Source organism: Nansenia antarctica (assembly GCF_963989245.1).
Source record: "Nansenia antarctica genome assembly, chromosome: 12".
In the NCBI taxonomy this organism is placed as follows: Eukaryota; Metazoa; Chordata; class Actinopteri; order Argentiniformes; family Microstomatidae; genus Nansenia; species Nansenia antarctica.
In genome coordinates, this window is record NC_137682.1 from 29,188,920 (window position 1) to 29,204,019 (window position 15,100).

The following is a 15,100-nucleotide window of genomic DNA, read 5'->3' on the forward strand; positions in this document are numbered from 1 at the left end:
ATAATAATAAAAAAACTACTCTCAAAACGCTTTTGACGGACGCGAAAAACGCAGAAAATCGAACCTGTTGCGTTTTTTTTTTTTGACGGACGAATTATTACGGATTGGTGTGCAAGCGTGGTTGACACAACATGAGTTCTAATTTATTTTTTTAACGGACGTAAAAAACGCACGTAAAAAACGCATTGGTGTGCAAGGGCCTTGAGTCCTGTGGCCTGGAGTGGTCCAGTGGTCTAGCATCATGGCCAACAGTGCGCACATATGCCCCTGTTGGCATGAGTTCGAATCACATACCCTCTCCTTACTTACTGTCTTTCTCTAGTGTCCTGGTCCAATAAAAAAATATGACAGTGGGACTACCCTACTCTAAAAAAAAATGGTTTAAAAGACCTTGTCACCCAACTGACTCATTAAACACCAGCGGGCCTCTGAGAAGTTACAGTGGAGTGTGGTAAGACAGTCACACTTGCCTGCCTCCACTTTCTACTTAACATTTACAGTAGTCACTGAGACACTAAAACACTTTTTATTATGTTTATACAAACGTTTATACAAACAAATCTGCCAGGACGAAGGTATACTGCTTGGATACCAACAGGATCTCTCTTCATGACTAATTAATTCTAGGCTTTCAGTACATTAAAATAATGAATTAAGCATCTTGCTCATAAACAAACTCACAATGTCAGCGACTGATTTCACTCAAGTAAATTGAGAGACGATGCACTTAAACCCAAGGTACCTTGTGTTGTATCATTAGTGTCATATCCATCTTTCTAGACAAAAGACATACACGAGTGTACAAGGCCATATGCTTGACGATGAACAAAACGGACTGAAATATGAGGTTAGTTTGGCAACCAAAACTGCCGGGCTGTTGTTTTTGTGGTTAGGGTGCCTGCAGACTTTAATAACAGGTCCACATGGAATAACTATACTTATAATGGTAGGCAATTACTGTATGTAAACAAGTGGTGACAGCCAGGGAGGGATTAGATTTGACAGACCGAGCACACCTTGAAAGAGAGAGGCAGGATTCAAGAAGATTAGCCCTCCCACCAAATTTTTGGGACTTTGAATGTCTCATCTAGGGATGTCCCGATCCGATACTGAGATCGGATATCGACCCGATATTGGTCCTGAATGCTGGATCGGAGATCGGACCAGAAAAAAAAAAGGCTCCGATCCGCGTGCCCGATCCGCGTCTGTGTTACGTCTGTGTTTACGACAGTTTGGGCTTTACGACATGTGCCGTATTACGTTTTGTGTTACACTCGTGTTTGATAAAATGGAGTTGCCAGCTCCGACTACAAGCTCTGAGTTCGACTCCGTTATTGAACATAACATTGGCGAGATGCGAGAGAAACTCCCCCCAGACAGCAAAATTGCAAAAGCAATAACGGAGAAATTGGTTCGGTTTATTGTGCTCGACGACCAACCACTTTCGGTGGTAGAGAATGTGGGGTTTCGGAGTTTAATTGAACACCTAGAGCCGCGTTATACTTTGCCCAGTCGGCATTATATAACCGAAAATGCCATCCCGAAAATGCACAATGAAGTGTGTGAGTTCCTCGCCAAAGTATTGGAGAATGTCGATGCTATTAGCTTCACAACGGACATTTGGAGCTCAGACGTGTGTCCAATGTCGTTGTTGAGTCTCACAGCACACTGGATAGACTCTGATTTTACTTTCAAGAAAGCGGTGCTGCATGCCCGTGAGTTCCGTGGCTCACACACTGGGGATTCCATTAAGGCAGCCATGGAGGAGATGCTGCTCGAATGGAAAATTAACAAAAGCAAAGTCCATGTCGTTTTAAGAGAGGTGGTCACTGAGTACTGCAGAGTACTATTTTTGTTGCTTTAATAAAGGCTGGCAGTCTTTAATTTAACTGTTGTTGGTGTGGACTATATACTGGGGAGGTATTTGAATGAATGAATGAATGAATGGTCTTTATTGTCATTGCTACAGTACAGGTACCAAACAACGAAATTTAGGAGGGGTGGCTCCCATGGTGTTAGGAAAAAAAATAAAAAAAAATAATAAAAAAATATTCAGGGGTCAAAAAATTTATACAAATATCGGATCGGTATCGGTATCGCCGATACCCGAAGCCCAGGTATCGGTATCGGTATCGGTAGTGAAAAAGTGGGATCGGGACATCCCTAGTCTCATCCCTAGAACAATTTTAATGCAAATTGACAGGGACATACAGTTAAATGCATGTATTAACTACAGAAAAGGATATACAGAGGGATGCCAATTTTTATTAGGTGACTGTTCTTACCATTGCTTGATTGGTTTAATGTGTCATAAATCAAATGTAATTTAATTTCCAACTCTAATGATTATTTGTGCAGCAAAAATGTTAGGGTTAGTAGAGTGATTTGGACTTTGCTGTATTAATCACAGCAACCAACTAGCTGGTGGGTCCTCAACTCTCAGGTTAGATTCTCTCACCCACCCACCCACGCACTCACACGCACGCACGCACTCGCACGCACGCACGCACGCACGCACGCCTTTGAGCCAGTGTCTGGATATGTACCTGCATGACACGCTCCAGTGCCCACTAGCACACTGTCATTGCTCATTATGTGTGCTAAGGCGCACAGGCCCCCTCCAGTCTCACAGAAACATAGAGTCATCCTCATAAACACTTGTTAACTTCTGTCTATGTGGTCTGCATTTTCTGCAGAGGTGTTCAAGACTATGACCTATGACTATTATGTTGGGGTTGGAAAATAAGAAAATGGAGGGGAAGACAGCTAGCATGAGAGTGATTTCTACAATTTCCCTTCTATTTGAATGTTCCCTGCCATGACTGTTTTCTAGTGCAGTCGTTGTAATTACCAAAAACTCTGTTTTAAATTAGAAGTGCAAAATTCATTTTGGAAATTCAAAATGAGCACCTCGACCCACAACTTCACTTATGCACCAACAAGGTTTTCCTGGATACCTGCTATAGTGCTGTACTACGTTGGTCTACTAATACTTCAAACAGCATGTTCTCATCACTGGGCAGGCTGCTTCTCTCTAACAGCCTGATTCATCCTCTTCAGAGTGATAGTACAAATCCATAGAGGTCAGGCTGCATACAGAAGGATGTAGGTCAGTGTTCCATTGAATAGGTCTCTTGTCCTAAAAGTCAACCTCGATGCTGATTTGGAGGCTAAAGCCACTCCAGATTTCATGTTTCAACAAACCATAGTTTTGGCAAGTCGGTTAGGACATCTACTTTGTACATGCCACAAGTGTTTGTTTTTTTTCAAACAATTGTTTACAGACTATTACAGATTATTTCACTCATTCACTATATCACAATTCCAGTGGTACAGTAGCTTACATACACTAAGTTGACTATACACTAAGTTGGCCATTAAAGAGCTTGGAAAACTGTCATGGCTTTAGAAGCTTCTGAAGAGGCTAACTGATATAATTTGAGTCTATTGGAGGTGTACCTGTGGATGTATTTTAAGGCATACCTTCAAATGCAATGTCTTTTGCATGGGAAGATCAAAAGAAATCAGCCAAGACCTGAGAAAAAAAACTCTTAAGGAGTCTGGTTCATGCCATAACTTCTCACTTAAAAATACATTTTTGGTCATTAATTTCCAGGGTTTTTACACCGGAAGGCCACAGCTACGTACACAGTACTACACACGCATCTAGGGGTGGGACGATTAGAAAATGTCATGTCACGATTATCGTGGGCAAATCTTTTTTTTTTATGCCAATAAAACACACTGTAATCACTTTAACTTAGATTTTGTTGTATTTTTAGGACATTTTAAGTCAGTAATTCAAATTCAGATTCTAGTGGCACATATCTCTGGCCATAATCCGGGTCCTTAAGAAAGAGCAATTCCTTTTCGGCCAATCAGCACCTTTCATTAACGTACCCAAGGAAGTTTAAAGAACGCACTCCCAGTGTTGCCAACTTCCAGAGCCCCATGGCGACTTAATTAGTCAAAAGCGACCAGCGACAAATCTAACTTCCTTTTCTGGTCATTTGGGGAATTACTGTAAAGCATCTAACATATCCTGTATTCCACGGTTCACGTTACAACCGAGCTCAGGAGAGACGAGTAGGGATACAGTCTATGGCGAGCGAGGGTTGCCGTCTCCTCTCTCCCTCAACACTCACTCCCGCGGCCAGTCTGATAGCAGCCGCGGGGAGCGTACCGTTGTTCCCCGGGTCCTCGCAGGGGGTTCGGGCAAAGTTCGGGAAATAACGGACGGTTGTCATGTGTTTATACAGCATGGATGTTACGTGCCTAATGCCTTTGATGCGCACACTTGCTACTTGCCGCTTTAATCATTGTATTTAGCCTATAGCACAAGTCATGCATTGAATGTAACCTCAAGTGCTGAACAGTATTAAGTAAACCACAATATATTTGCTAAAGCTTAGGGGCGACCGTGCCTTTTGCAGCCATAGACTGTCACTGCCTGGTAATAACAAGGAAGGCCAATGACAGTATCCCGTCTAAAGTTTTTCACCAGCCATGGTGAGAAGGCTAGCATACGTTACCTAGTGACTGACTGACAAGGCTGACTTAACAGTAACGTTACCCATGCAGGCTGAACAATAGCGCGAGACAAGTTCTGTTAGGATATTTGCGCGCGGCTCATGTGAGGAATTGCAATTATATTACAGTAACAGTCGCTAACTTGACTGCAAAAGTAATGTAGCCTAGGCTGAAAAATAGCGCCAGACATTTGTTAAACACAGTTTATTCATAACATACGATTATGACGATTATTCAAATAATTAAAATTCTCCACGATTAAGTTATCGCGGGTGTTTTTATCACGATTAACGATAAAAACGATAATCGTCCCATCCCTACACGCATCACACGCTGTGTGTAGGACACCAAGTACCCGGAGGGGGCACCAAAACAGCCTAATGATCATCACAATAATCATAATGATGAATTATTTAAATTCAAGATGAAGCACAACTACAATAGGCACCATTAGTGCTAGCACTATCCATTTAGATCTATCCCAATCATTTAAAAAATATTTTTACATTAATTCTTTGGGAGTATTCTCTTGTATGTTATGCATTGGGTTTGCCAGCTAGTAGCTACAATTGTGCGAAAACGTTGTAGATGCATGTGGCCAAGCAGGTCCTGATATAACATTAGTTATAAACGTTAGTTGCAAACGTTAGTTGCGTGTGAGCAGTTAACTACCTGGAAGGCAGTGTTTGCTCTATATGCATTTATTGGTGGCGGGCAGCCACGAATGAATTTCCTCCGTCACTAATTGATTCAGTCCACAAAAAAATAAAAATAATAATAATAATAATCCACCTCTGAACATTTTAGCTGATTAACATATATCTGATCCTAGATCAGCGCTATAATGGATGTTGACTAAAAGTGCACCTAAATCCACGCCAATCTCTCTCTAACCGCTGATCCAAAATCAGATTAATGACATTAAACATTCAGTTGACGACGTGACACAAGGGCTACTCCTGATTGGTCTAAATGTGAACCATCTAAGGGGGTGTTCACACTTGACGTCTTTTTTTAGAAAAAAGCGCCGCCTTCAGCGCCTTTTTACATACGGTACAACCCATGGGAAAAAAGCGCAGCCTTCACCGCCTTTTTACCAGAATGCATTTCGCACCGGCTAGCAGCGGGCAATTTAAATCGTCCATTTTAACCTCCATTGGCTAAAAGCTGTAATTTTTGCAATACAAGTGTTAACATGTCATTTTATGAAGTTTTAATATGTTTTCAGGCGAGAAAGTAACCATATATATTCCCAAAATGTGTCCAGTTTATCAAAATAACCTGTATATATATATGATCTGACGGTTTTTGTTCGCTAGCTGCGTTCGTAAATTCGCCCTGGAAATCTGATCAGCACTCATGGAATGCCTCTTGTCCAATCAAATTACCTGGTCATTGTATGACGTTGAACCCAGTGTGCGCTCCGGCGCTCTCAGAGCGAATTTACGAGCGCACCCTGCGTTGCTCCCTTCAATGCGGAGAAACATCGTAACATAATTATAACAAGTTGTAAAATGATTTGGGGGGCCAATATCTTTAGCTAGCTAAAGTAACTAGTTTACTTTATTGTTAACAGTTGGTAAAAGAACAGGATTAAAACAAAAATATCAGCAATAACATCGTGCTCTGCAGCAAGCACAATACTGGGACCATTCGTGACTGGCAGTCAGTCAAATACTAGGTGAATATGTAATAAACTTGGATTTCAAGCATTTCAAGTGGCATCTTTGTAATCATTACGATGTAGTCATGTCTAAGAGGCAGACAAGGCTTCCCTTTTACTCCCCGAGGCTACGACTATTACCAAGTCTATCGCTGGGTATATTTGCAAGGTGTGTTGTGTTGAACTGGGTATATTTGCAACAGTGTTGCGGAAAATGAAGATTTCTGCCGAATGCTGCTAACACTGGAACCACGTTATGAAACACCAGTAGCAATCACGAGTTGTTCTACATCCTACAACATGTGCTACATTGTGCTACATCTTGATGGGTCTGACATCTTGGAGCACCGGTTGTTGGGAAGTTGGTTACTAGGGAAGGTACTCTCCTCGTCCTGATTGGTCAGCTGTCAGAAAGGCGCTTGACGACACACAGCGTCTTTCTGAAAAGTTAAATAAATTCAACTGAAAAAGACGGTGGCAGCTGCGCTTTTCTCACGCTTTTTAAAAAGCGGCAGTTTTTTCCCTTTTCCCATAGGGTTGTATGTAAAAAGGCGCTGATTGCGCAAGTTGGAAATACTCTGAAACTTTCGCCAAGTTGGACATACTTTTCCTGTTGTGTTTGAGACGGAGCCAAGACTGCTCGTTTGGAAGGACATTGGATCCGTGAGTAACGTAAACCTTCAGAGCTGATGGATGGAAACCGGTATCACAAGTTTATATTCTGTATACTGTATATATTTTTTTTTTTGCCATCCTCCCTCTAGTTTTGGTTGAAATTAGGTCGTTGTTTTGAGCGCGCGTGCGGAGGAAACACTTGGTATTCCATGAAACTCGATTACAGGTAATTCAGGCTTGTTTTCATAATTCGCGATCATTTCAGATCGAGTTCCGAGCATCACTAGCCATTATTAAAACTCTACACCTCCAGATTGGCTGCCCCCACCTATGCTGATTGGGGTCTCATCGGGTACTGTGTTGAACATTATTGCCTAGGCAATTTGGCATTTTCAAAGGTGGGTATAACAAAGCTATAAAAACAAACAAACATTAAACAGCCTCTGGTTTGTATGTTGTCCTGTGTTATTTCACAGACCAAGGCCACACAACACCTATTTTTGGAGCCTTTGTGCACCCGTCAGATAAAGACTGGGTAAATGGAAAACTTTCAATTATTACTGAGGCCAGATCAGCTTGCAGTGCCAGTAAGAGACCAGGCTGTAGTCTCATACAAAGACCAGGTTCACAAAGAGAACAAGTCTGGCTGTTCTGTTGAATATAGAGCTCAAAGAAGAGACGGAGCCACCGCTTCTATTGTGAATCTGCTTTATGAAAGAGTCCCATCTGAAGTACGACCGTGGCTTCTTGTGGATCAATGATGTCAGGCTGACATCGACATCACGTCATGTAATTGATACCTGTGCTTGATTGGTTGTCCAGATTGTACACTTGATCATTAAAGATGCATGTGTGTGATGGCACCAGACACACAAACAGCTCAAAGTGAGATCACATAGGCTCCAGTTCAGGAACACACATCATAGCAGTCACTGTAATGTTGAAGCTTTAGAAACTGATATTCAAACTAACAGACAATTCAATTAATTATTTGAATACCTTAATTATTGTTGTTATTCAATTGTAGCTGTATTCAAATGCATGTACATATTATTAGTATTGCTAGCAGCCCCAGAAATATAGCACAACATGACAGAGGATGTTGGTATGCAAATTCTGGCAGAGGAGATTGGCAGAGATGCAGAATTGCACAATGGGAGGTATATCCGACAGTACTGTGCACGCAGACAGCTGACTGGCTGTTTCTCCCAGCGGGTCAAGCACCGCACATCGCCATGGCCAAGGCTGGGCTTCAGAAATGCTGACTCTGCAGTTCAAAATCCATCGGTCTAAAAGACAGCAATGCACAACAGGAAGCCGATTCGCAGGACCCAATTCCCTCTAAGGATGAAAGAAATCCATATGTGTTATATCTATGCTGCTGTTCATTCAAATATGAATATGCTCTCCACAGATTTTCCAAGAACTAATGCGTTCTCTTCCTGAGGGCAAATCGGGTAGGATGAATGAATGAATGAATGAATGAATGAATGGTCTTTATTGTCATTGCTATAGTACAGGTACCAAACAACGAAATTTAGGAGGGGTGGCTCCCCTGGTGTTAGGAAAGAAAAAAAAATTGCAGGCTTGAAATGTACATATTTGTGCCTCAGCACTACACCTGATTTTTTTTTTTTCAGTCCAGCAGCTGCCATCAATCCTTCCAGACTGTCCAGGGCCCAGAACCTAGGTCTTTGCTGTGTTCAGGGCCTGGATGGCCCTGGGGTAGAAGCTGTTCTTCAGTCTGTTTGTCCTTGCGGCCATGGTCCTGTACCGCCTTTTCGAGGGCAGCCAGGTAAAGTGTTCGTACCCAGGGTGGGTTGGGTCCCTGGAGATCTTGGAGGCCTTCCTGAGACAGCGTGTGTTGTACAGCTCTTCCAGAGAGGGGAGGGGGGCGCCGGTGATCTTCTGGGCTGTTCTCACGACTCTCTGTAGCGCATTTCTCTCCGCGGTTGTGCAGCTGGAGAACCAGTTGCAGATGCCGTAGGTGAGGATGCTCTCCACTGCGCCGCGGTAGAAGGTCACCAGTATCTCCTGCTTGCTGTGTTCCTTACTGAGGACTCTCAGGATGTAGAGCCGCTGTTGTGCCTTCTTGATGGTGGCTGTTGTGTTGTCCTTCCAGGACAGGTCATAGGATGGAAAGGTCAAAAGAAATAGCTCATCTGTAAAAGCATGCATTGCATGTTCGACACTCCCGCTCATACCTATAAATAGAAAATAGGCACTTGAACATGCTTCTGTTGAGTTGCACATGACTTAATACTAGAACAGCCATGGGTTAGGTCATTTGACCAAGTAAGTAAAAACAAATGTATACCGCGCTTTTTTTCATAGTTTGGCTGGTCCTGCGACTTATAGTCAGGTGCGACTTATATATCAATATATATATATATATATAATTTCATACTGACTGACATGAACCAAGGAGTAAACATTACCGTCTACAGCCGACAGAGGGCGCTCTGGGCTTGTGACAACTATATGCTGCTCCTATTCCCCTGAAGAAGTGATCTAAAACATTAGCTTGTTGAAGCTAAGCAAACGGTAGCTTGGTGAACTTGCTTACTGGTAACTTGCTTGTTGGACTCGCTGGCTTGTTATGTTCATTTAGCCTATTCAGCCTCCCAGGTATGTTCTTTATGCTATTGTGTTGCTGAATAACTGTTAATGTGTTATGTTAACATACCGGACTTCTATTCAGCCTGTTGTTCTGTGTGCTATTGTGTAGTTGAATAAACTTGCCTTTCCAGATTAAATGTCTGTTCTTGGTCTTGGATTTTGTGAAATATTTTTCTAAATAAATGCGACTTATAGTCCAGTGCGACTTATATATGTTTTTTCCCTCTTAATGTCGCATTTTTTGACTGATGCGACTTATACTCCGGAGCGACTTATAGTCCGGAAAATACGGTACCTTTGCACTCGATCAAATTTCAGGACCCTCCTTTCATGACTTTTCCTAGATATGTGCGTTCTACCACCCAGTATCCTTACATTTTCAAAATCACATCAGGATAAACTAGTATAAAGCTATTTTGCAGTTTTCCTGTGTAGGAAGCAGGCTAATTTACAAGAGGCGCCAACTAGTGGTCTTTGTGTGGAAGTAGAAGCTTCCCATTCTAAAGACTATGTTCATTTGACCCTGGTCATTTGGCGCTAAGAGTAGGTGAAATAGGCACGACTGTCCTAGTGGACCCATTCTTAGATTACTATGAGAGCTTACAAGTAAGACTCAATATGGGTGACTAGGCTACTAGTATTAGAGTGAGGCAACGGACCCCCCCGAATGTGCCAATTAGTAATTAAATCATTGAACCGTGAATGTCTTTGATATGGTATAAAATCAAATCCGAGAATATCTTAAACATTTTATACTGTAGATTACAGGAACATATGGATAGCGCACAAACTGATAGGGATGGTCACATTTAGCAGTCTTCATCCAAAGTGACTTACAGCAAACACATTTGACTAAGTGAAGCATCTATCTACCAGCCATAGAAGGAAACAGTAATCTATGCTCGGGCTTGGGGCCATTGGCAGTCGTCGTGCTAGAAGAAGGAAGATGTATATATTTTTAATGACACTGGAGAAACTGCAGGGGGGTAGAGGGTAAGTAGACCTTAGGAGGGTTGTCAGAATCATCCTGAAAGTTGTCAAATTCCACTTCTTCAATCCATAGTCATATTTGTGGGCAAACTTAATATAAGCAACAGGCTTGTTTCTGTGTAAATTCACCCCCCATATTTCATTGCCCCAACTGATCATTGGTACAGTGCACATCGCTCTCTTAACAGGTTTAACATCCATTTCCTTTTATGTTTAATATTATCCACTAAGTAGGCCTACAGTAGGCTACTGTAATAATAACCATACAATCCTGATGGCATTGACAGACAGGAAACTACACTAAAGTGGAAGGTAACTATGGTGATGACTGGGAGATACAGAATTGCCTATTTATTTAGCTGATGCTCATGAGAAAAGTTGTGGCAGGTTCACTGAAGCGTTCCAGCATTGGGAGTCCTGCAGCAGGGTGAATACACACCAGTGTAGGCTTGTTGAGTGCTTAAATTATCGTCACCTTCTTAAAATAATGGTCACATTTGAGGAAAATTATGTTTTTTGCCTAAATATCATATATTCTATATTGGGTTGAGTTTATTCTGTTTTTCTCAAAACTTGAAAATATGACTTAAGCCATTATTTTAAGAAGGTGACGTTATGTTATCATAGACACTTCAGTTTGTGGAAATGTACATCTTCATTACAGTATATTCAGCTATCCCCAACACTCATTGCCAGAGACCTGCCCTACGGCTCTACGCTAACTGAAACTTTGCTGAACGACATTACTAACACAGCGGCTATGCCCACTAAAAACAGTGTTGCGCAGCACTGTTTCAATCCATCAGCTCTTCTCCATGCTTCCTTTGTGCATCAGGCTAGCCAGTAGATGATGGTGTGTAGAGCAGCAGCCCTCCTACTCTCTGTGAGATCATCGTCATCCCTGGACTAAATCAACGGCAGGCCTGAGCATTAAGTAAAACCCACATACACAATTAAGGCTTTGGATGAATATGACCCAGGGGGACTGAATGCTTGATTAAAATCTAATATTTGAAGCACTTACAGGCTTATTCACAGGACATGATGGTGCTTTACATCAAAACATCACCTCTACTTTCTTTGCTCAAAGTTTGTAAGGGGGTAGTCTTGCATGCTTATTTGGTAAGTGATAGCTTGTGCCTTCATAAATCAATGTTGAATGATAGGGTCAGTGTAAGCTAGCGTCCAGGATGAGAGAGGAATATGAGAGGTATCTTGCCCACACACACACACACAGAGAGACAGACAAATAGGGTATTTAGTGTATTTTAATGAATCGTGGGATATAATCCTGGGCTGGCACTGGTCAATAGGCAGGCTGCTTCCCTAGGGTTAGGTTCCTGTTTGCTGGGGATTATTATGTGCATTGAGATAATGTGGGTTTGAGTTGGGGTCATCCAGACATGTTTTAATACCCTATCCGCAAAAGACGGGTTATCTTCAAATGCAGGATATTCCCTCCCCCCATTGAATCTAGCCTCTTTTGATACATGAGGTTATGAAAAATTATATTAAAGTTACTGTCGGGAATGGAATATAAACTGCTAGATCAACAAAAATGGACAGTAGGTGGGTCAATCTACATAGACAAATCCCCCAAACTCTAAAACCATATTCCACTATCCTATTGGCATGGGAGTGGACCAATGAAGGGACTGGTACACTGAGGTCACATTCCGTCTTGAATCACTTCCTACCTGTAGCAGACACGTGGGTCAAACACCTTCCAAAAATAACAACCAACACAACTGTGTGCACCAATTCCATTTTACAATTTCCATAACAGTCAAGGTTTAGGACAAGACTGTAGGACATGACAGTCAAGGTTTAGGACAAGACTGTAGGACATAACAGTAGGGATGCACGATATGCATTTTTTCCAACCGATACCGATACCGATATTTACCCGCTTCTCGTGGCCGATAACCGATACCGATACCGATATTATTATTATTATTTTATTTTTTCTTTCCTAGCCCCAGGGGAGCTCCCCCTCCCAAATTTCGTTGTTTGGTACCTGTACTATATCAATGACAATAAAGACCATTCAGATATAATTTCACAGTTGATAACCTGTAGTTCATGCACACCTGAAGGTAAGAAAGGCTATGTAGTGAGAAAAGATTGATGATTTAATATTCCATAGTGATCTCAACAAATCTAACTTACATCACTATTGTTAACACAACAAAGAGAACACTTCTGACTCTTCAAATGTTCATTTATTATTTCCTCTAACAAACTAAATCTGTTATAGATAGTGCACAATGCGTTTTTTAGCCAAGATCTGGCCTCCTTTTATGAAAACAAAAAAGGCTCACCTAAGAGTAATTAGATGCGTTGTGCGACCTCATCATTGTCCGAGTCTCTCCTAGGGTCATAGCTGTAACATACTGTGTGTTGTCTCACTACACCACACTAACACACTGATGTGATTCGCTTTCTGTATCCGTCGTGTCCCAACGGAGTTGCCGTAGGTCGCGGCCAGCAACCAGAAATAAACTACATGTCTACAGTAAAGTCGTGTCCGTGTCTGTCAAGAACATTACAATAGCGAGTAGCGGTAAAGCTGTCAATTCCCTTGTCATCCAGTACCGGGAAACCGATGTCAGGGCTATGTGGCACTAAGTCCGCCCAGCATGGTGTCGGTAAACCTGGAGACATGTCCGCGTTAGACTGTGATGGCAGCGGATCTTCTCCCGACAGGCTAGCCATGCGACTTAGCCGTCAGCGGAGAAGTTTCTTGGGGAACACTGCACAGTGGATACACTCATCGGTAGAGATAACAGCGGCCTGGGCGTGGATTAATTCCAGACACGCTGCGCACTTAGAGTGGGTGTCCCAGCTAGCCATTTACGTCTCGGCTGTGCTAGGTCCGCTAGCTGTGCTAGGTCCGCTAGCCTCAACGTTAGCCATTGCTGGCTAGGGGTTGTAGGCTAGCTGCTAGCAGGCCTCGCTACTTCACCCGTTAGCTTGTCAGCTATCAAGGGAAAACAGAGGGGCCAGGGGAGGGATATTACTATCTACCCGCTACAAGATGTGTCGTTGTGTTGTAACTCGTAGACCTTTGCCCTCCTCTCCGAACTTTTGTCGAACATGTGTTGCAAATTGCAAACGCAATATCTGCCTCAGAAACTGTGAAGAATGTCCACACCGGGGAAGGCATGTTTCGCTCGCGTCTCGTCAAAACAAACTGCGTGCCTGAGTGCGGAAACCGGAAGCAGAGCGCGGAAACCGGAAACCGGAAGCAGAAATATTTCCGGCTTCATAATATCGGTTAAATATCGGCTACATTTTATAAAACCGATAAATACCGATACACATTAATGTCCCATTATCGGGCCGATAAATATCGGTGCCGATAATATCGTGCATCCCTACATAACAGTCAAGGGTTAGGACAGGACTGTAGGACAGGAATAAGGGTTAGGACAGGACTGTAGGACAGGAATAAGGGCTGCCAGACAGAACTCACCCTGGTAGTGTCATCATGCGACCGCTGGTAGCGTTTCCAGCGACACCCATAGATGCCTGTAAGACATGACAAACACAGCTGCCGCTCGTAGACCTGCAGGGGTTGGTGCTTCACCATGCTACTTCAATCCTGGCCCCGCCCCAGGCCACTAACATCCCATTGGCAGCACAGGATCCTGGGAAATGAACAAAAAAATGTAAACATTCACAGATCGCTCAATACATTTTGCTGGGAAAGTATAAAGAGATGTACATGAACCACACATACAGTGGGGGAAATAAGTATTGAACACATCAATATTTTGTCCAGTAAATGTATTTCCAATGAGCCTATTCAAGTGAAATTTGCACCAGACTTTGGTATTAACTCAAACAATCCAGACAAAAAATCTAAACATTTAAGTCCATAACGCCACCCCCATCTGACTGAATAAGGTAAAGCAGTCATGAGAAGATGTGTTTTAAAGTGCTATATTAGCATTAGCCTTAGCTTTTAGCCAAAATTGTGAAATTTCAATGGCCTGTTTTTGAGATATCTGGAAATGCTTCAACATGGTAACACATTGTGTATTGTTAATCAGACATGGGAGGTATATGTTTTCAATATATTTATAGAGTATGTTAAGTGATACGAACTAGGGGTGTAAATCACCAGCTTCATCACGATACGATATTATATCGATTTGTTTGTATGACGATACAATGTTTGACGATATCACAATGTCAGTCACGATACGATTACGATTCGATTCGATTCAAGATCGATATGACGATATGATCGATATGACGCGATATCATGTTGTGTGCGTGTGTGTGTGTGTCTGTTTGTGTGTATAAGTTGTATCCCCTCCCCGACCCTACCATGCCCCCCCAAAAAATACACGTTAGCTGCTTTAGCTTAACTTCTGTTAGCATGCAGTGTTGTGAATATGTGTGTCTGTGCGGCTAGTTGGCCTGTAGCAGCCCAGTGGACGTGGAGGTAGATGTGTGTCCCTGTGGTGGGCTGTGAGGAACACACGGTGCTTGTTGTTTGTTTTATTCGCAAAGTTATTGTAGCTAACTAAGCTAGGCAGGCTAGCGCAACGTGGGTTTGGAAGGACAGCTCAGAGCAGAGAGGAGAGAAGAGGTGGGGTTTGGGAGTCCGCGTTTGACTGGCTGACAGCGTCAGTAACATGTGGGCTGCGTTCGTCAACTCGCTCTGAGAGCGCC

The 15,100-nt window shown here is 42.6% G+C and overlaps 1 protein-coding gene across 1 annotated transcript in view; it reads right to left on the bottom strand.

The window, feature by feature from the left end:
- gdpd5b (glycerophosphodiester phosphodiesterase domain containing 5b) overlaps positions 1-14,009 on the bottom strand; it is a gene marked incomplete at both ends in the record, with an annotated part of 57,072 nt that extends 43,063 nt beyond the window's left edge. The window contains one exon of the mRNA XM_080543048.1: positions 13,893-14,009. Coding sequence (XP_080399174.1) covers positions 13,893-14,009 — 117 coding nt within the window. The remainder of the gene's footprint in view (positions 1-13,892) is intronic.
- Positions 14,010-15,100: the final 1,091 nt, after the last annotated feature.